Source organism: Pempheris klunzingeri, chromosome 15 (genome assembly GCF_042242105.1).
Source record: "Pempheris klunzingeri isolate RE-2024b chromosome 15, fPemKlu1.hap1, whole genome shotgun sequence".
NCBI lineage: Eukaryota > Metazoa > Chordata > Actinopteri > Acropomatiformes > Pempheridae > Pempheris > Pempheris klunzingeri.
The window spans coordinates 20,459,648-20,481,690 of NC_092026.1; the positions used below are offsets into that span (position 1 = coordinate 20,459,648).

Below are 22,043 nucleotides of genomic sequence, written 5' to 3' on the forward strand. Positions count from 1 at the left end.
AGATTTTCTTTGTATGTAATGTTCTGAAAATTAATCAGGAAGGTGCAAGAAAAAAAGGATTGTCACTGATAAACATTAAATCACTGCAGAGAGGATCAAAATACAAAACAAGTCTTTCTTTTGCAAAAACCCAAGTTTTTGGTAATGTAGAATATTAACCAATCTCACAAAATGTAAAAGCAGAATTGTAATTAAGAGTCATGTTCTACATAAAAAAACAAATAAAACTATTAAGAAATGAGATTAAAGTTGACCCCAAACGTTTGTCTGTGACCTTGGAAATAGTAGTTTGACGAAATAATCTTAACTGAATGTCCTCTTACTGACTTTCCACGGACGAAATACAGATTATCTAGATTTTTATCCATAATACTTTGTCAAAGTATGTACATTGATAAATATAAATATTGATTTATTACATCAAAAGGTAAATACAAATAGAATGTAATAAATGTAATAATATTATTATATAGTAATGTGATGAAATAGAATTGATTCCTTATCTCAATCCTTTTAGCTATAACAAAATATAAATAACGCCATAAGATATTCATACAAATAAAATAATATAAGGTTAGTGCATACTGTATATTAATACAAGTCTTTTATAACGTTGTGCATGAAAACATGAAATCACGTCCGAGGAAGATATCGTCCCCCTCCTTATCGCGAGATCTCGTGTCTTCAAACCTCCCCATGAGCCTTTGCGGTTCCTCTTTCTAGCCGGCGCCTGAGAATGGGTACGTGTTTTCATGCTCGGGTCGGAGGGAGAATCCTTGTCCATCTGATGTTTTAACGAAGGAATATTCCAATCATGGTTTGCTATATTGAAGCTTAATGGTATTTGAGTATATGTAGTTTTAACTTTGTTGTCTACAGTCAGTAAATTTTATTTTAATTAAGTATTTTGGAAAGGGATGTGTGATGTGCTCCCAAGATGGCTGCTCTCATTGGCCGTGTAGTTAGCTGCTGGAGCTGAAGTGTGCTTGCAAACGGCACACTATGCTTTTTGGGAGGTTTATAATATTACAACAGAGTTCAAAGGAGTGTAATGTTACTCTACATGTAAACTCTTCAATTGTAGTGTTAAATCTTGAAGAGCTAAAGGAGCGCTGTGTTGCTAGTGTTAGCATTAGCTAGCAGGATACTCATGATCGTGTCATGCTGCACCGCAACACTTTATGGAAGAATAGTAGCTTGTAGCTCAGTCACACGTGTGGAAGGCAGCTGGGTGCATTTAGCTTATCATATGTCAAAGGTTCAACTGTAAGTAAGTTATCAAAGGTGGATCTTGGGCACCTGAGGTGCATGCTGGTTGATAAAGGCCACAGTGAGTTTGAGGTGTCGAAAATGCGAGATATCCTTGGTTTCTGTGTTGAAGGATCGAAGATAAAGGACAATATGCATCTTTATTCAGTGTAGGTAGTTAAATTTGAGCAAATTCGGTTTGGTGTTTAATGGTCCATTTCACCATGATGCTAGACAGCTTTAGCCTTTGGCCATGAGGGGATCACAATTGCTTGAGTGACATGATGATACTCTTTAAGCGGAATCCGAAATACAATTGCGGACACCCTACCTTGGAGAACTGATGTCTCAAGCGTATAGCATAATTTTGTAGTGGACTAATTGTGAGCTGGTCCATAGCCTGACACCATTTTTATCCCTTTTTTCTCCATTGTATCCAGGTATCTCAAGGGATAACTGGCACAAACGCCGCAAGACCGGCGGTAAACGCAAGCCCTATCATAAGAAAAGGAAGTATGAGCTCGGGCGCCCTCCTGCAAACACAAAGGTAAAAAAATAAAGTATGAAACTCTGCTTAATTAGATGTAGTGTGGATGATGAAAACGTGACCTTAGGCCTGTCTGTTTTTGGACCGTTTTGGTTCAAAGCTTAGGACTTGCCAATGGTAGGACTTGTCATAGTTACACTGACACACTGTAGTCCATGTTCATGGACTGCAATCTTCAACACAGTTGTCTGAATTCTAGACACACTAATTGCATCACTGGTAAAATATCTTTCTGCAGATTGGACCTCGTCGCATCCACACCGTGAGGGTCCGGGGTGGGAACAAGAAGTACCGCGCTCTGAGGCTGGATGTTGGAAACTTCTCATGGGGCTCTGAGTGTAAGTTTAATTTAAATGCCACTTTGATTTCACGGGATCTTCTGAGCCCTGTTGGATGCTGCACACATCTTTCCATGATGATAACTTTGTCCAGTTCTGCTACTGAATGCAAGTGGTGATAAACGAGACCCTGAGAAAGACATTTCATTTACTGACGTGCTGCGTTTTTAAAGATTTCACAGAACAATGTTGTCGGTTCACAAAGTGAAGGAAATATAGCTTTTGCTAATGGCATTTAAATTTGTGTACACAGGCTGCACCAGGAAGACCAGGATCATTGATGTGGTCTACAATGCCTCCAACAACGAGCTGGTCAGAACCAAGACCCTGGTGAAGAACTGCATCGTCCTCGTCGACAGCCTTCCTTACAGACAGTGGTATGAGGCTCACTTCGCCACTCCTCTGGGACGCAAGAAGGGAGCCAAGCTGGTATGTGTGTGTGGGGGGGAAAACACCCTGTACCATGTCGTGTTAAAAAACGGTGTAGAGACTATATGGTGCTGCTATAATGGCTGATCAAAGACAATTTTTATTTGAAAATTGTCTGTTTACACAGAGGTGGCTTTTCACCTCAGTGTTGAAGCTTAATGCTCTGGGTTGCATAAATTTGAGACTGCTAGTCTTGTTATATACTATGTCCATATTCGGTTGGTATATCTGCTAGAAGTGCGACGTAAAATCATTCCAAAAGTGATCAAAACCAGGGTCACAAGATGTGACAAGTAAAGGGCACTTTCCTTTCATGAATCTGTATCATAGCTGCCGTCTGATCTGGTGCATGTCTTTCCATGACGATAACTTTGTCCAGTTCTGCTACTGAATGAAAGTGGTGATAACAGAGACTCTGAGAAAGACCTGCTGCATGGTTAATCGCACCAATCACCCAGCAGCTGAAGTGTGAACTTACCTCACATGTTTTATGTTCATCTAATGAGCTTTATTCCTGTGTCTTCTGTAGACTCCTGAGGAGGAAGAGGTCCTGAACAAGAAGAGGTCAAAGAGGACTCAGAAGAAGTACGATGAGCGCAAAAAGACGGCCAAGATCAGCCCTCTCTTGGAGGAGCAGTTCCAGCAGGGAAAACTGCTTGGTGAGTGTCAACATGTGTATGCTTTATTTGTCAGGAATGGCTTTAGGTATTCAAGTTTGACTTGTCACTGGTGTATTTCTCTTAAGTCTTGACTGGCTCTTCCCTTAAAGTCCCTTAGTCTCCCAGGGGATAACTTCAAAGAAATATCATTGGCAGTATCAATATTGCATGTGACTCAATACTTCAGGATTAATTTCACTGCCAATCAAATTCTAAAATGTTAATACAGAGACTCACACATTTGGATCACACTTGACATAGAAATTATTTATGGAGTTTCCAAATATCTGAATTAAAAGTAAGTTTTAGATCCATTATTCCTCGTCATTTGAAATGCATGCTTTTGGGGATGTGAAACTGAGCTAATCTAATCCTGTGGAATACTTTAGTCCAACCGTAGATTTGATTTTCTAGTTTTTGGGGAAAAAGAACACTTACAGGTGGTCTCTATAAAGTATTTACTTTTTGACAAAATGAACAGTTGGTACCGGAGGGACACACAAGAACACAATTAAAATCAATTTCTTTCCACAGCACCTGCTGTAAAGTGCTGTCTGATCTGGTGCATGTCTTTCCATGACGATAACTTTGTCCAGTTCTGCTACTGAATGAAAGTGGTGATAACAGAGACTCTGAGAAAGACGTGCTGGCCACACTAATATATCTGAACTTGCTTGGCTGGGGAGGGTGAAGTTTGAGAAGTTAAATCTTAGCACTCGGTCCTTTTACACCTGATGAACCGGTGTTCTGTCTAGGGGCTAAGATGAGTGTTTCTGCACTGGGGTGCTTCATGTGAATTAGTGTAGCTAAGGGTGAAGCAGGGCAGGTTTTTACACTTACATGGTTCAAAATGTCCTGCACAGTCACAAGACTGAAGCCTAAATTTCTAATTCTCATTTGACATCAGTATTGTATTTATCAGCATTTCTGTTGTATCAAAACCAACTTATGAACTTAGATGCAATATTCCTCCATCAGTTTCCTAAAATTATTTGACTACAGCACTCCTCGTTTGAGATGGTTTATCTGCCCCCTTGATGACATTCCTTCTTCCCTCCTGCAGCTTGCATCGCCTCCAGACCTGGCCAGTGCGGCAGGGCAGACGGCTACCTCCTGGAGGGCAAGGAGCTCGAGTTCTACCTGAGGAAGATCAAGGCCAAGAAAGGCAAATAGATGTACAGCTGTTTGATACGCCAATAAAATCCAGACATCCCACAACTGCCTGTTTCTGCCTCTTTTTTTTTTTTTTTTTATTATTCTCATCTGCAGGGTGTAAAACTCAGGTGACTAGCCTGCAGTTCATTGTTTAATCAGCAGGGTATGTGGACATGACTCCTATCAGAGGCTGTGAGCAAAATTTGATAGTTGGTTTCAAATAACTTGGTGAATAAAGCAAATGAGTGCAGTTCTTGACCTAATGAGCTAATTGAGATAATGGGTTATTTATGAGCTGGGAGTTGAGGAAGACCACAGCATGTCTTAACTTAATTCAATTTATTTTGTATAGCCCAATATCACAACAGTTGTCTCTCAGTGCTTTACAAAGTTCACTGAAATAAACAAGTGTAAGCGAACAAACAATCTAATAAAGAGTCCAGCAGTCGATGAGGCCAATGGATCAGTCCGGTGGATCAGTCTGAGGCATCACCTGCCCTTTATGACCCTCCTTCTTTGGGAAGGAAAAACCCAGTGGGAAAAGAGAAACCTCCAGGACCAGGATCCACAGGAACCAGAAAACCACATCAACAGGGCCAGGACCAGGATCCACAGGAACCTGAGCGATGAGAAAGCACAGAAAGGCTCCGGGGAAGATAGCAAGTTAGAGGCAGACATTTGGCTGACATGAGACATAATGATGGAGAGGAAGAGGAGGAGAGAGAATAGAGAGGAGCTCAGTGCACCATAGGAGTCCCCCGGCAGTCTGAGCCTATAGCAGCATAACGCAATATACTGTTAATGTTACTGATGTGACATTGAAGCTAGTTAAGTTGTAGCTTCTTCTATAGTCTTTTGATTTAGCATAGTGACAATATATGGATATGGGTCATCTCATAAATTGGTCTGATAAAAGAACTTGATTATGAGAATTAGAAATGTAGGAGTGTGCAAATATAACCAATGGATACAAAATATACACAATGCCAAAAATGTGAACAAGGTCAACAGTAAGGATCTTAAATCACTCGTATCTATAGTTGAATATATTAGCAGAAAATAGAAATACTCTACAACTGTGGTGCAGGTACCTAAAGAATGGTGCTAATGTATAGTACGTAGTTTCTTCACACCACTTCAGTTTATCTTTATTTTAATGAAAGGATCTTTGAATGGCTCTTATGTTTGCTGTGACCGTTACACACTCAAATATCAAGGCAAATTCCCTGTATGTTTTACACCTGCTTGACAATAAACCCACTTATGGCTCTTTTTGTTTAATCTGCCACAGTGAATGTGAAGTTTGCATCCTTCTGATCTTAAATGTGTATTTTCCCAGCATGGTTCGACAGTATGCAGTTCTTACTATACACTCGTGGCTAAAGCAGGGCTCGTGTGCTGGAATAGACTACTCAGCCTTTTAAGGAAAAGCAAAAATGAATAGGAAAAATAGTTAAAAGAATGAAGGGATGAAAATGAATAAATGACACTATATAAAGATAACTACAAAGCAGAGTAATTTATATGCAATAAATATAAATATTTAAACATGTATAAATAAATACAGATATACAGAAATAAATTAAATAAAAATGAAAATGTATGAAAATTCATATAATTATTCCTTTAGATTTATTTTATGCGTCCACATTTTTTATTCCTTTATTTACTAATCGTTCTATTTCAATATTGTTAATTTACTTATTTAATCCTCCTACATCTCCACATTTATTTTCCTATTTCGTCACACATTTATTCTTTTTTATGACACTCCTATGAGTCTGTGTTGGATTAACCTCTGTGGGGTGTCAATGTCCAGTTGTAGTTTTAATTCATTTGTATCTTCAGTAAAGCAAGTGGAAGAGAGATATAGGTGTTGTGGGTGATGGGTCATTTTTCATCAACATTTTCATTAAAAAAAAACATTTAAAAGGCTCAACGCTGGTGATAATTAGAAGAACTTATGAACATTGAAGCAGGGGAAAAGTTTTAGTACTATATAAATCCTTTGGGAATGTGCAAGTGCAGCCTTAATAAATTAAAATTTATAGAAGATAACTGAGAGGGTTCAGAGAGGAGACACCAACCTAACTTCTGGTCTGAAGGAGAGGGTAAGAAAATTACAATTAGACCTCTACAGGAGACATCGAAGAGGTCTGTAAGCTATATCTCGTGTATTATGAAGCTGATTTATGATTATGATTATTTTAAAGTTATGTGTATATGTGATTTTTTAATGTTTTACCATATTATAGCTACTGTATGGGAGTGCTGGGCTATAAAAACTTAAAGACTTGAGTTGCAAACATTGTAAGTTATGTACAGGTCAAAGAAAAAAGTATTTGTTTTTCTTGTTTTTTAGTTTCTTTTTATTTCAGAGGATGAGGATCACACTGGCAAATTTCAATTTAACCATCAGTTTGCCTGGACTACCTTAAAGCAGACGTGTACGTTAGCAGAATTCTCTAGAAATTGATTTAAGGGGTTGAATAAATATCTTTCAGTTTGAGAAAATTTATAAAAGAAGAATAATTTATATGACGTATCTGGTAATATTTTCCCTAGTTAATAGTGAGTTATTGTGTTTGGCTTTTGCTTCTTATTTTCTGATGTTACTGTGAGTATTGGCTGTTTAATCTTTTGTTGATAGACCATCTAATTCTACAGTTTATTTGTATTTTAAGTAAGGGACATGAAAATTAAGATTCTTCTTCTTCCTGCTCATTTTCAGTCATACATGTGTAAAGAGTGTTCTGGTTGTGAGTTACTTTTCTATATTTTCTGAAATTATACATAACCATGAGAAGAACAAATAAAAAATTGAATGACTTTAAATTATACTGTGTATCTTTGTTGTACTGACCTGGGGGTTTTATATCCTGTACCATAACATTTTGGTCCGTTTTCCACTGACCTACCTTTTCGGTTAATATTCTCTCGTCTCGTCAATGGTGGTGACAGCGTTATGGTACCTTAAAATCTTTAAAAACTTAAGTTTAATGTTGTATTTTTGTTATGAAACGTCTGGATAAGAAACTGGGTCAAAAGTCGTTTCCTGGATGCTGAGAGCGGACACGTGATCATTCCCAATGCTGTGATTGGCTGACACGGCGCACGTTCACAAGTGGGGCAAAGGTATTGTGGGTCGTGTCTGCTATTGAGAGGGGTGAACTGGTGTCATAACTATGCTGCTCAACAAGGTGAGTTTCTTTAAATTAGCTATAATTCACCAGCATGTTTTCACAGTTTTAGCTCATTGAAGAGCGGTCGTTGCAGCTTGTTGTCCTGCTGACCGACATTTTCCTTTCTATCGAGTCAGTCAGATGAAAAATTTGCCAGCTGCGTAACAGGCTAACGGGCTAACAGGCTAACAGGCTAGCTAGGAGACAGCTAATTTTGTAATGTTTAGCCCCGGTTGGAGCCTCTCGTGTGATACATTTACCTCAGAGAAAAGCACCTGTGTCTTTCAAACATAGTCATTTTGGCTAGTCGTCTCTGAAATACCTAGAAGGCCTTGTTATTTTGTCAATATTTACCCCGAATCTGAGGCTCTTCTACGGATCCCCGGAGGTATTATGAGGGACAAAAACGACTACCAAATTATAATTATTATGATTTAGCAAAAGACCGTGGTTTTAGTACTGAATTCGTTGTTGTGGTGTTGTTGTTGTACTGGACTGCTTCATATGCACAGTGTTTTTTTGATATTCTGACTCTTAATGTATAGTAGTAGAGTTTCCCATTCCTGGTCCTGGGTTCATGTGTTTTTTTGATGAGCCCTCATATGATGCTGGGTCATGGCAGGGCTATTGCATTGAACTGCATTAGATTGAATAAACAGGCCACTGAGCATATGAATAGCTTAATTTATAGAGTTTGAATCAGTTATTACTTATATTTGCCTATACAAATGTTATTAGATTTTGTATTTGCATATAAAACATTGCATACATTTTCTTGTGTGTGTTGCACAAAAGGAGTAAGGACGTATGTATCTGATTTCCTGATGGCTTGATAGGAAATGGAGTTGCAGCTTGAGAAATAGGTTAATCTGCTTAAACAAACTGGGCCTAACTCATGTTTTACTAAATTAAAAATATAAAAGTTGTGTGTAACTTTTTTCGCTGATCTCTTCCTCCTCCATGCACAGGTGCTCAGAACCAGTCTGCGGTCTGGTATCCGGCTGCAGAGCACCAGCGCTGCTGCCGCAGATGTTGCAGCGTCTCACAACGGCCACTCGGCATCTCCTGGTTTCTGTTTTGGTGAGTGGGATGTGGAACCTTTACATAATTTTAAGGGATATGGTCGCTTCTTTTCATATCTGCCTTGAAATAATACTCGCATGCTGTTACGGTATGTACACTGAAAGAGTTATTGGTCACTGTAATCGTTGCCTGATCTTTAAACTGTGAGTTGAAGTTGCTTCTCGTGAGTCTTCTTGCTACATTCGTCCCACAGAGCTGACGGATCAGCAAAAGGAGTTCCAGCAGCTGGCGAGGAAGTTTGCACGTGAAGAGATCGTCCCTGCGGCACCTGCTTATGACAGGAGTGGTGAAGTGAGTACAGTCCAAAGATTAGGCTGCAGTGAGTGTATATGTAAGAACATGTGAAATTCCCCTCAGGGATCAGTCGTGTATGTATTTACATATAATTATACTCTTAAATGTCCTGTTATTGTGTAGTATCCTGTCCCCATCATCAAGAAAGCATGGGAGCTTGGTCTGATGAACGGTCACATTCCACAGGAATATGGTATGTTATTGTCTTTGTCCATTTCAAAATTACTTCCGTATTTTAAACCTTTTCATTACAAATACTGAGTTCCCCCTTTGTGGTAGGCCATGTGCATCCTGACAGTTTGTCTCACATCAGTTGTGTTTGTAGGTGGTGGCCTAAATAACAGCCACACTTAAGCAAATTCAGTATATATTCATTAAGTGTGTTAATGTTTTTGTTATGCCGATGGAAATGTTTTATTATTTATAGTCATCCCTTTTGCTTTCAGGTGGAATGGGCTTGTCAATATTTGACAACTGCCTCATCACAGAAGAGTTGGCTTATGGCTGCACAGGAGTACAGACGGCTATTGAAGCAAACTCTCTGGGAGTAAGTGTTCGTTTATCAGGGTTATAAGGGATTCACTTTCTCTTAACTAGTTTTGAAGGAGCTGGAGCTCATTTTGCACTGGGGGATCTGCATTAATGAATCTGATTCATTTGTACTCGTTATGATCCACTAACGTTAGGAATGACACGAAATGAATAAATCCCAGTTTCTGTTGTCCTCAGTGACAAGTTGACTTATGAGACCACAGCCCCCACTTTCAAATGTATCAATAAGATTTAAAGGACAACCATCTTTATCCACCACTGAGTTTTTTTTTTAACCCCCAGTGGACTCTTGAGCAAGGCAAACGCAGACATGCACTCCAAGTCCAAACTCTTCCTGTATAATTTGATGGAAAACTTTATTCCTTTTTTGGGGATTTAAAAAAAAAAGCCAAAGCTTCACTGCTGCTACTGAACATTATCGATCTAATTTTCTATAATCAGTATTTTCAGGATGTGCAAGTCTTTTGGTCATAACAATGATTAGTAATGGAGGATGGAACTAAGTTCTATCTGTTTTTCCCACACAGCAAATGCCTGTTATTTTAGCTGGCAATGATGCACAGAAGAAGAAATACCTGGGAAGATTGACTGAGGAGCCTCTTATGTGTGTAAGTATTTATTCTCAGAAGGGCCTTATTGTATATTTATTTATTTTCATTTACACATGCCAAAGTTTATGTTGAATCTTTCCTCAACAGTGATGCACTGACAGAGATTGACAATGTGGAGGGAGAAACATAGGCATTGACATATTATGGTGTTACCTCACTACGGCCTGCTGACACCAGCTAAAAATAAATAAATAAATGGAAAACGTTCCTGCTCTCTCTTGCATCAGATCAGACGGGGTTAACTGCTGTGTGTTGTGCTTTTGGCAGGCGTACTGCGTCACGGAGCCCGGGGCGGGATCCGATGTGGCCGGCATCAAGACCCGAGCTGTGAGGATGGGCGATGAGTATGTTGTTAACGGGCAGAAGATGTGGATCACCAATGGTGGGAAAGCTAACTGGTGTGTACTCTCTACCGTTGCTCCTGTTGTGCACTAAGAATGAGAGAACTGAACATTTTAATCCTTATTAAGGAAGGATTTATTGCAGGATTATACTGTTGCATTAGTTTTAGCTGGATGCACCTAATAAATTGACAACTGTGTGTGCATATACGTGTCCTTTAAAATGTAATGAATACTGATATGTAGAAAGTGTCTGTCCTGAAGCTTATTTGTACATTCACACATCCTTCATCTTCCTAGGTACTTCCTTCTGGCCCGTACTAACCCAGATCCCAAATATCCAGCAGGCAAGGCTTTTACTGGCTTCATTGTGGATGCCGACACTCCAGGAATTCAGATAGGAAGGAAGGTGAGATGAGGCTGGTTTTGTTTTTGTTTTTTTTTCTGATTTTATTCTGTATGTTAGAGAAGGTGTGTCATAGGTGGAAATTAAGTTTTTAAGGGAAGCAATTTAGAAAAATATTTCCTCAGTCCCATTAGACCAAGAAAGAATATGTTTTTCTAAGGGCTCCATGTATGTATGTCTGCATGAAACATTTAAAGCTACAAAATCACATTTCTAATTTTCCCTCATACTGCAGTCATATGAGACACAAACCTGCTGAATGTCTCTCAAATTTGAGACTTTGAGCTCAAAGGGAATATTGTTTACATGTGAAGTTTATTATGATTGTAGATGAGTGTCATCGCTGTCTAAATTATTTGATAGAATTAGATTATAATTAATAAGGACACACCTTAGAGTCGGTGCGGATGGTCCCATAATTTATTTCTGGGGTTGCAGTCCAAAGGTTTGACACAGTGACATGTGCACCACAAGATAACGTGTCCTTGTGTGTGTGTTCTGTGCTTGTAGGAGATGAACATGGGCCAGAGGTGCTCTGACACCAGAGGCATCACCTTTGAGGATGTGAGGATCCCAAAGGAGAACGTCCTGATCACAGAGGGAGCCGGCTTCAAAATTGCCATGGGTGCCTTTGACAACACCAGGCCACCGGTAGGTCTTCTTCTGTGGTACCATGAATATATGTCTCTCTTGTTGTGGTAATAACCCTAACCCTTTTTTTTGGGGCAATTTCAATTTCAATGGATCTGAAATGTCTTGTCACAGCAGGACTTTGGTTACTGTGACCTAAAGTCAACAGTGTCCTTTTACAGCAGCAAATGCTACTTGTGTGGGAATAAAAACTTTGAGAATACCAGTTTAAACTGATGTGCTCGAGGAATAAAAATCTGTAAAAGAAATCAATGTTTCTTATCTGCAGACTTCATGATTCATGATTTTTACACTGCCTTTATATAGTAACAGCAAATGTGTTAATTGATTAATGGACTAATCATTGCAGCTCTACAACCGTGCAATTTCATGCTTTCAACCATTTCAAATGGAAAAACCAATGTTTAGTTGTTTTTGTCACTGAAGATTTGTGTCTTTGATGTTTGCTAATGTAATTGTTATGATGCAGGTGGCAGCAGGAGCAACAGGCCTCGCACAGAGGGCACTGGAAGAAGCTACCAATTACGCACTGGAGAGGAAGACTTTTGGCAAAGTTATCGCTGAGGTTTGTTTTTAATAAGTCATTGTTGTTCCTTCACAGGACATTGATTATAACCCATTTTGAGTTCATTGGATTAGTGGTACAGTCATTACCGTAACTCATGATAAATCAGATAGCAGAACAGTGGTAAAAGTACATTGATGCTGCTTCACAGCACCAGGCCGTGTCCTTCCTCCTGGCTGAGATGGCGATGAAGGTGGAGCTGGCCAGGATGGCGTACCAGAGGTCCGCCTGGGAAGTGGACCAGGGTCGCAGAAACACTTACTACGCCTCCATCGCCAAAGCCTTCGCTGGAGACATCGCCAATCAGGTGGCCGCTGACGCCGTCCAGGTATTCGGAGGGAACGGCTTCAACAGTGAATACCCGGTAGAGAAGCTGATGAGAGATGCCAAGATCTACCAGGTGGGTGCTGATGTTGTGCATCTAACCACCGCTAACAGAGCTATCTGGCAAACGTTCAGTGTCCTTAAGTTTTTCTTATTTCCTTTGTAGATCTACGAGGGCACAGCTCAAATCCAAAGACTCATTATTGCCCGAGAACACCTGGGAAGATTCAAGAAATGAGCTCACCTGACTTGCCCTCATTCAAATGTACTTAGTTGAAACTTTTCTATACATACATGTGTGTCTGGACATAGATCAAATTACTGAAGCTCAGGTTACAGTTGTCAAATGTTATTTGCCTTAACATCACTTCATCCTGCCTTGCTTTTTTGGACTGATCCACACCCTGAATTGGTAGACAGCCGTCCACCTTTCTAATCAATGAACATCGAAACCCATCAACAAGTCGTGTCCCCTTTTTTCTGTCAGTCTTTCAAAGGGTTTTCCAAATGTAGCTCAGAACTGTGGCCTTATTTTGTGACTAAATGAGATCCACCAACTTCACTCAAAAGATCACATGACCATGTCCTGCCAGGCTTCAGTCTGTCTACGTTGTAAATAATGGCAGTTACATACAAACTCCACTGTTTTTAATAGCAGCCTGGATATGGTATTGAACAGGATATTTAAAAAAAAAAAACTGAAAAAAACTTGTTTAGCAATTAACCCTAAGCACTATTTGCCAGTTGTCTCATCATACATTAAACTGTAAAGTTTGGGGTTTGACTATCCCTATTGACCCTCTGCACCCATTCTGAAAATTCAAACTTATAAAATGGTTAGTTTCATACAGTAGATCTTAAATCTTGATCTTTTGATTTCTCACCAGAATGTGTTAGATAAGTTTGTATTTGATGATTTGTTTAACGACTGGGGAAAAAAAAAAAAGAAGCATGCTGTCTGAAAATGTTTTTTTTGTTCCTTTAACAACGATCACTTCCATATCACCACTAACCATCCAATAAAGAGAGACATCAGCTTGACACTTCACCATGGCGAACCTCTGCAGAAGGTATGGATGTGATTCAGCTCTCACTAACATCCATCACTTTTGACAGATTGGTGAATATATCTGAAGCTTTTAAGTCTGTATATCATCCATTTATTAAATTATTCCACTCAATCTTGAACTGATTGCGGTGTTTTTTGTGGACTCCGATAATATTAAAAAAAAGGTCTGTTTTTAATTTTTAAGTTAGATGAACCAAGAAAATGAAAACCTTCAAGCACTTTGTGTATTTATCTGTTTGTAATTTGTTTAATGGCCTCTTAAGTCCATGCTGGCTCATCTGGAAAATAGAGTTTCTCTCTGGGAGGCAAAATCATACAGGATACATAAGATTAATGTCCAGCCTGTATTAATATCTGGAGCATGACACTCAAATTTTACAGCATCCCAAATATACTAATTGTAAACACAATGATAACATAGCAGGTTGTAATAGGTGGTTGTAAAGTCTCCAGAAACAGAAACACGACTAGCACAAAAAGTGCGTGAAGGTGCCTGATTGCTCAGGGTCCCTAGCAGGGCTCGTCGGCCTCGACCACCGTATGGATGTAATTGTCTTTTACTTAAACAGCTAAGAACTCAGATCTCAGACCTCCTTAACAGCAGCTACTTTGTTAGTGATTGTGGTTATCCCTTTTGTTCAAACAAGAATGCATGGTGGCAGTTTTCTGCAGAAATCAGGGTCTGCAACTGTGTCTCACCGGACACAAGCCAGGGTACTGGAAGGAATTTCAGCTGCGTACTCTGTGGCACGGAGAGGTCTGGTAACTGTTGCTCTCAGGGCAGCAAGGGGAATTTCAGCTACATGTTCCATGACACGAGCAGGGGCTGCAGCAGGGTTTTCCATGATGCAACACATTGGTCAGAGCGCTATGCAGACAGCGAAGACAATATTGTTGATGGTTTTCTTCATCACACACTTGCTCATTTCCATGTTCACTCACTTGGATGTCATGGAAAGACTTTGTGACGCCTTTACTGCCAGGAGTACTGAGGACATCGTCAGACATCATAATCCAGTCGACCCACAGCGCGATCCAACTACCACTGAGCACAGATGATCAGTTATTGCCAACAGCGATCAGGCTCCAGAATTCAGTCCAGGATGATTGTTTGTTATGGGCCTGCGCTTGCCACTGGGTTCATGGGAGTAGCAGTGTGGCTCACTGCACTGTTGCCACATGATATCCAAACTCATGCAAGTGAAAATAGATTAAATGAAAATTAAAAAAAAAAAAAGGAAGTAGCCTAATGATTTTTATTTGAAGTTGACTCAGCGTACTGTGAGTGTTTTTCCCGAGGTTGAAGCACTTATTTGAAGTTATTTGGAAATATTTGTGTATCTTATAATGTATTTTATAGTTTATGTGTTAAACACAGGTTTCTCCTTGGTAGACATGGCAAGTAATGGCTGCAAGGTTACATATGCTAAAAAAGGAAATGAAAAAAGTATTTTTTGTGCACAACAAACAAGACTTTGAACGCTACAGCAACAGAACTTTTTTTTAAATAACACCAGCTGCCAGGTCATATATATATATATACATAGATCATAAGCAGAGTTTGTTTGCTAGAAATGTCTTGTCAAGATTAAACAGTACTCTAGTAAAGAAGTATAGTCCAGTACAGGAAGAGCCATCGTCCTTAGCGTATGCCAGTACAGGTAGCACAAAATAGTCAAGTGAAGTACCTCAAAATTCTTTAATTAAGTATAAATAATCAAATAAATACACCTAGGTCCCTCATTAAGCAAATTATTTTTGAATTTTTTGGCAAAAAGGGCACATCAGCGATACACACTCCGAAGCAGAGGGTGGCGGTAATGTTTTTGTAACCGCCTGCAGTAACAACTGAAGAAGAAGAAGAGGAAGAAGGAAGCAGTTTGATCATGCGAACATTTTCAGAATGGTAACCGGCGTCATAATTTAAATGTTTTATTTAGTTGGTGTATTTTAAGGAAACATTATAGCCAAAGTGGATGGAAATCTCTACTTGTCGCCATTCTGTCCAAATTCAGCCTCACATTGACCGCTAATCTATAAAAGCAGCTAGCAGAGTGGCTAACGTGTAGCTAGCATCACTGTTAGCATGTAAGCTAGCTCGTTGATAGCACAACATGTCAACAACTCGTCATTTAGCTTCAAAATATGAGTTAACTCAGTATCAGGGCCGGTTATAATGTTATCATACTGAACAAGGTTAGCTGCAGTTTGTGTCGTGTTTTGAATATGTTGATGTGTTTAATGTATAATGTGATGTTTATTAAAGGGTACCCAAGTGAAAGATGTCATTATTAAGCCTGATGCGCCCAACACACTGCTGCTGGACAAACATGCAGACTACATCGCCGCCTACGGCTCCAAAAAGGATGACTATGTGAGTAAAGGCAGTCTCATGGGGTCTCTAAATGTGGTTTTCTACCCTGAACCCTTCTGTCCACATACGTTTGAGTAGTTTTTCTTGTTTTACTAGAGTTTTGCAAACTTTAGACAAAAGTCTGCTTCTGACTGTGTGGCAACAGTCCATGAAGAAATGGTTTTCTCAGTTTGGTGTGGAGGAACTCTTCTGGCCTGCACAGAGCCCTGAGCTCAACCCCATCCAACACCTCTTGGATGAAGTGAAACAGTGGCCTTATAACTTTACATCAGTGGCCATAACTTAACATCAGTGGCCATAACTTAACATCAGTGGCAATAACTTAACATCAGTGCTCTCATGGCTGAATGCAAGCAAATCCCTGCAGCCAGACACCAAAATCTTGTGGAAAACCCGAAACCATCCACTCAACCTCATCACACCAGAGGAAATAACAAAAGAACAATTTATGATATTTTCAGGCTCTGACACTTCTTGTAGAAAGTGTGTTCCTCTCTAAAAAGTTTTTTTTTATTACAAAATCATACCTAATAAGTCTCATTGTATTTATGATGTAATGAAAGGCCCTTTTGCTCTCGTCAGCAAACATTAAAGATACAACTCCTTTATTGGTATCTGTGTCTACTGATGTGTGGCTTTAGATTTCATTCTGTTTTCAGCCTAAAACCCTGTCTGTATTTTACACTTAAAGGCATACCTAACCCTGGGCCCCATTTTTACATATTTTGGGCTCAAGATGACTGGTGGGTACAAAACCATTAGTGACTGGTCTACCGCTGCTTTGATCAGTTAGTTTTGTTGTGCTATTGCGTGAATCTGGTGTTTTAATTCGGATCCAACACAATATTTGTGTAACACACGATAACACAGTGTTAGACCAGCCACTGTAAAATTACTGTTTTTCTCAATGGAGTCTGGTGGCTTTGAAGAGAATGACGTAAATACTGTGTCTGGTTTAACAAAAAGGATCTCAAAGGTCAAACTCTGTAGATATCCTTTCCATAATGCTGTTAGACACTTAAAATCTGAGCCTATCAGTGGCAGAAACAAGCACTTTTAGTGGACGTACTTTGAAGGCACATAATTAGATTACAACCATTGCAGCCTGTTCACAGCTGAGTTAATCCACTGGACCAATTCCAAACCTTTTTCTTTTGTCATTTCAAACTCAAATTTGAAAAAAAGGGCTCAGGTTTACAAATACCCAAGTTATCTGTTAAAGCTTTTGCTATATTTATTATGCAAAGTTTAGGGATTTGCTGATTTACACAAAGTTCAAAAACATGTTTAATCTCTTAATAAACAAGGGCAGAAACCCTTTTCCATGGGCTGTACAGTAAAGAGGTTCTGGTCATTCATGTCCTGTTGTGTTTCTTCCAGGAATACACACTGTCAGAGTACTTGAGGATGAGCGGCATCTACTGGGGGCTGACGGTGATGGACCTGATGGGGCAGCTGCCCCGGATGAACCGACAGGAGATCATAGACTTCATCAAAGCCTGTCAGCACGAGTGTGGAGGCATCAGCGCCAGTATCGGACACGACCCCCACCTGCTCTACACCCTCAGCGCCGTCCAGGTGACTCTTCAGACAGTTAACATGAAATTAGCCAGAATGGCAGATTTATTCTCGTCTTGTATCAACTTTTATGTTGTGAAAGGTTGGAATTGTTGCCAGCTAGAAAGTCAGTACTTTGATTTTAGGTTGATGAGATGTTGCAGAAATATAAAAGTATTTTAGATGATTTCAACCCTGCATGACACACAGAATTTTGAGATAAATGTAGTGCTTTTTATTGATTTAATTAATCGGAATATCTTTTAGTAATTTTTCAGCAATTCCAGTGGTCAATACTGTATATTTTACTTTTATGTGCAGCCTCATTATCTGTGGTTATAAGAAGATTTTTCCTCCTGAAAAATCTTTGTGATTAAAGTGATAATTTTTTAGTCAACTCCCACAAAACCTGTGTTTGATAGCATCAGATTTGTAAATTAGCTTGATTGCGATGCAACGCTTGTGTTCAGTCTTTTCTGGGTTTTTTTTTACCTTTTATATCTGGATTAATTACTATACTTTTTAAAATGGCTCCCTCAGATCCTGTGCTTGTATGACAACATGGATGCGATTGATGTGGACAAAGTGGTGGAATACATCAGAGGACTGCAGCAGGAGGACGGCTCATTTGCAGGGGACAAATGGGGTGAGCAGGATTTACTCTGATTCATGCTGTGTGAAGAACGTTTACCCCTCATATAATAAAAAAAGGAATTAATGAAAATGACACAAGAATTTTAGTACAGTGGACAAAATAGCCCACATATCGAATCACCAGTTGAGTATGTACTTCTTCAAATATATTACAAGTATACAACATGAATAATTGTTGTCATAGATGGCTTGCAGCTGAAATCCTAAGATACAATATTCTTTGTCTTAACAGGAGAAATAGACACAAGATTTTCCTTCTGTGCTGTTGCTACACTTGCATTACTGGTATGTACATCAGGTTTTTGTCTTTACTCAACACTGTTATACTTTAAAAAATATTGTTATAATGTTTGACGATGACTCTCTGTGCTCCCCTCCTCCCAAGGGCAAGATGGACACAATAAATGTCGACAAAGCTGTAGAGTTCGTCTTATCCTGTATGAACTTTGATGGGGGTTTTGGCTGCAGACCTGGTTCAGAGTCTCATGCTGGTCAGGTGAGTATGTCCTCGTGTAGTTTCAGATAATCACGGTGGGGCTTTCATGTTCATCCATCATTTTTCAAACAAAAACAACAACATCCTGAACTTAACCCAGAAGTCAGATTGTTGAAATCAAGTTGCTCGTTCCCACATAAAGGTTATATGGTCTGGTGGGAGGGAGCCTGACTCACAGCTGAGAGGTCATCGATCCCAGACACTAACGGGACGAAATGTTCTCACTCTGGAAGGTGGCTGATATCGCATTTACACCCCTCTTGAGAGCAGGGACATGTGTTAAAATCCTTCTCAAATAAAACCACCCTGTTCTTTTCCCCTCTGTGTGTCAGATTTACTGCTGCACCGGCTTCCTGTCGCTCACCGGTCAGCTGCACCAGGTGAACGCAGACCTGCTGGGGTGGTGGCTCTGCGAGAGGCAGCTGCCGTCCGGAGGCCTCAATGGACGGCCGGAGAAGGTTTGAACTATGAAATCAAATGCCACCTTATGATTTGCTGTTATGTAGCCTTTCCTTGACAGTGGTTGCGTTTAAATGCTCTTTGTGTTCTGTAATGTTTATTTACCATCAGCAGTTTGTTGTGGCCGCAGTCCATCAGCCGCTGTCAGACACTTAAAGACAGACCAAATTAGAGCAAACAGTTGCCCTTATACATTTGCAGCAGTTCATCATTCATTTGATGGCGTGATTTTGTCCACCTGATGAATGAATATCTACTGTCCTTTATCTTTGTGTTTGGTCTCCACCAACTCCTGAGGGAAATATGTGGCTCTTTAGCTACTACGTTTATGAGTAGAGCTGACACAATTAGCTGATTGATCAATTACTAGATCGACAGAAAATTAATGAAAATAGTTGTTTGATTTACTTTTCAAGCAGAAATGAAAACTAAACTCTTGGTCCAGCTCCTTAAATGTGAGGATTTGCTGTTTTTCTCTGTAATCATTTGAACTGTGTACCTTCGGGTTTTGGACTGTTGATTCAACAAAATAACATTTTGACGTGACACAGTGAGCGCTGAGAACCTGAGCTAGACATTTCACACACCAAACAAATAATTGATGAATCATAAACAATCGGCGGATTAACTGATAGTGAAAGCAGTCTTTAGTTGCAGCCCTTTTTATGAGATATTATGAGAGCGTTGAGAGCGAACCAAATAAACCATCTCATTCCTAATTTAGCTGAACCTCCCCCAGGCCACTGAAGCCAAGACTGTAATGAGATCGTAGTTACAGTAAAGAGCCAGCTCTGGTTTTCTTCGTCTTGTTCAGCTTCCAGACGTGTGCTACTCGTGGTGGGTTTTGGCGTCGCTGAAAATCATCGGCAGGATCCACTGGATCGACAAGGCCAAGCTGCGAACGTTTATTCTGGCTTGTCAGGATGAGGAAACCGGAGGGTTTGCTGACAGACCGGGAGACATGGTGAGCTGACAAACACAACTAATTCCTGCGAGAAGGAGAAACATATCAGACCTGTCTTATCCAAAAAAACAATCCTGCCTCCTGTTTCATCTCACGTGAGCCAATCGGCACAATAATTAGACAGAGAACTTTTAAGTAACTGAAGGGCTGGAATTGTGTAGATAAGAATTTTATTTTTTAATTATGCAGTACTGAGTATAGATTTGATAGGGCTCATTAATTCAGTTTTTATAATGGAAATGAAACTTCATCTGCAGAGAACCCCAGGAAAAACTAGACCAGATTACTTGAATTATTTTATCCTTAGCTATGAATTATGTATATAAATTTAATAAACTCTTACCGGTGTTGGTGCCAGATGCAAATAACTCTGTGTAGGAGTGGAGCCTTATCTATGCAAGCTTCTGAGCCTATTATAGAGTGAACACTGCATTTAATTAAAAAATTTGCTCATTGTTTGAGCCACTATTACCAGATACTGATGTCTTCTTTATTATTCACATGTTCATGTTTTTGCATTGCTGAAAAAAAAAATAGCTGAGCTCAGACGCTCTGTTACATTGTGCCATCACAACCTCGGGTATTGCTCCTCATTAGCTCCTCCCCCTCCGCAGGTGGACCCTTTCCACACTCTGTTCGGCGTTGCTGGGCTCTCCCTCCTTGGAGACGAACAGATCAAGCCAGTGAATCCTGTCTTATGCATGCCCGAGGATGTCCTGCAGAGGATCAGCCTGCAGCCTGACCTCCTCAGCTAGCTCTCTGACACCCACCACCCCACCACACACACACACACACACACACACACACACACCTGCCCTGCTGAATGACACCCCAACTACCACGGCTGAGCAGAGGGAGGACCTGTTGACACATGTTAGTTTTAGCTGAAGTCAACGGACACATTTTAGATGCAGGTTTTGGTCTCTGCTCACTAAGGACAAATAGAGACACATAGTTGTGACCCTTAACCACTCTTTATGTCATCAAGTCACTTTTGTTGGTTTTACTAAAAGAGAATGTTTCTGGAAAGAGATGTTTTGAAGTCTAACCATCGCCGTTGAAGCCCAGAAATCATTAAATGACATTCCTTGACTTTTTGACAATGTTTGTTTTTCTGCAGGAGAACATGCTGTACTGTTGTGGAGTCAGTTTCTCATCCCTTTGGTGCTCTCATCACCTATTTTAGCCCGTCAACTAGCCACAGAAGTCTCATAACTTCATAACAGCTTGAGACATGCATGATGGAGTTTGCTCTGTGTTTTTTTGACAATTTTATGAGACGTTTGGCATAAAGACACCACATCTTTATCTTTTTGTTTCAGGGTTATCATGCGCCTGCTGTTTCAGATAAAATCGCTTCCGTATTAGAAAAATGAGAGCATGTGAAGGGCAAGCTATCCTCGTCATGTTTACACCAGAAAGATCGTACTACCACAGCGCTGGTTTTATTTACGTCACTACATTGAAATAGCTTCAGTTTACTGGACAGACAGACAGACAATGTTTCTGGCAGGATTGGGAGGACAAGGCAGTGTTAAGTTTGCGACAGCAGAACCCCAGAGGAAACGCCTCTTGCCAAGAATATTTAACGTCTTATCCACAGTCTCAGCTACACTATTTATTGAAATCCATGTTACTCAGTCCAGCTTTGTTGTGCACTTGTGGGCAGACACACTGTGTGTGAAATCATGAAATATTTCCAGTCTTACATTTAAATGATTCTCAACAGTTTTTCAGGTGTACTAATCTGGTTAAAACTCTTTTTATTTCTTTGAGGAATAACTCCTATCTTGTTGCTCTCATTGTCTGCAGCCTCATCTGCTGCTGACATGCAGTGTTGACATTGTTACAGAAGGCAAATGAATACATGCATATGTACAGTAGAATCCATTAGTTATGAGGTTGTGCCCAATTCATGTGAATGACAACTGTATTAATAGACGTTTTTATGCAAAGCGAACTCAGAATCAACACTTAAACGAAAGCCTATGTTGCGATCACATGGTTTAAATCACAGTTCTCGAGAGATTTAGCTGCTTTAAGATTATTAAAATGTTAAAAACAACTCGAAACCTTAACTTTGTC

At 39.8% G+C, this 22,043-nt stretch overlaps 3 protein-coding genes and 4 non-coding genes across 7 annotated transcripts in view; all 7 read left to right on the forward strand.

Annotated features, from left to right (window-relative positions):
• The first annotated feature begins 706 nt into the window (after nucleotides 1–706).
• rps8a (ribosomal protein S8a) lies at nucleotides 707–4,439 on the forward strand. The gene is made up of 6 exons (XM_070845155.1): nucleotides 707–740; nucleotides 1,689–1,795; nucleotides 2,034–2,133; nucleotides 2,387–2,562; nucleotides 3,092–3,221; nucleotides 4,285–4,439. Exons 1-6 carry the CDS (start codon nucleotides 737–739, stop codon nucleotides 4,392–4,394), a joined length of 627 nt encoding a protein of 208 aa, XP_070701256.1. The 5' UTR covers nucleotides 707–736; the 3' UTR covers nucleotides 4,395–4,439.
• LOC139214901 (small nucleolar RNA SNORD46) lies at nucleotides 1,835–1,943 on the forward strand. Its single transcript, XR_011585491.1, has one exon. It is a non-coding gene; the product is annotated as a small nucleolar RNA SNORD46 (small nucleolar RNA).
• On the forward strand, nucleotides 2,203–2,271 carry LOC139214900 (small nucleolar RNA SNORD38). The gene has a single exon (XR_011585490.1). It is a non-coding gene; the product is annotated as a small nucleolar RNA SNORD38 (small nucleolar RNA).
• Nucleotides 2,917–2,985, forward strand: LOC139214898 (small nucleolar RNA SNORD38). The gene has a single exon (XR_011585488.1). It is a non-coding gene; the product is annotated as a small nucleolar RNA SNORD38 (small nucleolar RNA).
• LOC139214899 (small nucleolar RNA SNORD38) lies at nucleotides 3,793–3,861 on the forward strand. The gene has a single exon (XR_011585489.1). It is a non-coding gene; the product is annotated as a small nucleolar RNA SNORD38 (small nucleolar RNA).
• Nucleotides 4,440–7,506: 3,067 nt separating the features above from the next.
• On the forward strand, nucleotides 7,507–13,573 carry acadm (acyl-CoA dehydrogenase medium chain). Its single transcript, XM_070845415.1, has 12 exons — nucleotides 7,507–7,576; nucleotides 8,527–8,638; nucleotides 8,835–8,932; nucleotides 9,059–9,128; nucleotides 9,382–9,482; nucleotides 10,015–10,095; nucleotides 10,366–10,496; nucleotides 10,740–10,848; nucleotides 11,356–11,496; nucleotides 11,966–12,061; nucleotides 12,213–12,461; nucleotides 12,552–13,573. Exons 1-12 carry the CDS (start codon nucleotides 7,562–7,564, stop codon nucleotides 12,621–12,623), a joined length of 1,275 nt encoding a protein of 424 aa, XP_070701516.1. The 5' UTR covers nucleotides 7,507–7,561; the 3' UTR covers nucleotides 12,624–13,573.
• A 1,743-nt stretch (nucleotides 13,574–15,316) lies between these two features.
• Nucleotides 15,317–22,043, forward strand: part of rabggtb (Rab geranylgeranyltransferase subunit beta) — a 6,875-nt gene continuing 148 nt past the window's right edge. Inside the window, exons 1-9 of the mRNA XM_070844929.1 lie at nucleotides 15,317–15,360; nucleotides 15,721–15,828; nucleotides 17,209–17,406; nucleotides 17,926–18,031; nucleotides 18,272–18,324; nucleotides 18,425–18,535; nucleotides 18,868–18,993; nucleotides 19,809–19,958; nucleotides 20,573–22,043. The exon at nucleotides 20,573–22,043 is cut by the window's right edge and continues 148 nt beyond it. Of these exons, the coding sequence (XP_070701030.1) occupies nucleotides 15,358–15,360; nucleotides 15,721–15,828; nucleotides 17,209–17,406; nucleotides 17,926–18,031; nucleotides 18,272–18,324; nucleotides 18,425–18,535; nucleotides 18,868–18,993; nucleotides 19,809–19,958; nucleotides 20,573–20,713 (996 nt within the window). The 5' untranslated portion in view covers nucleotides 15,317–15,357 and the 3' untranslated portion in view covers nucleotides 20,714–22,043. The remainder of the gene's footprint in view (nucleotides 15,361–15,720; nucleotides 15,829–17,208; nucleotides 17,407–17,925; nucleotides 18,032–18,271; nucleotides 18,325–18,424; nucleotides 18,536–18,867; nucleotides 18,994–19,808; nucleotides 19,959–20,572) is intronic.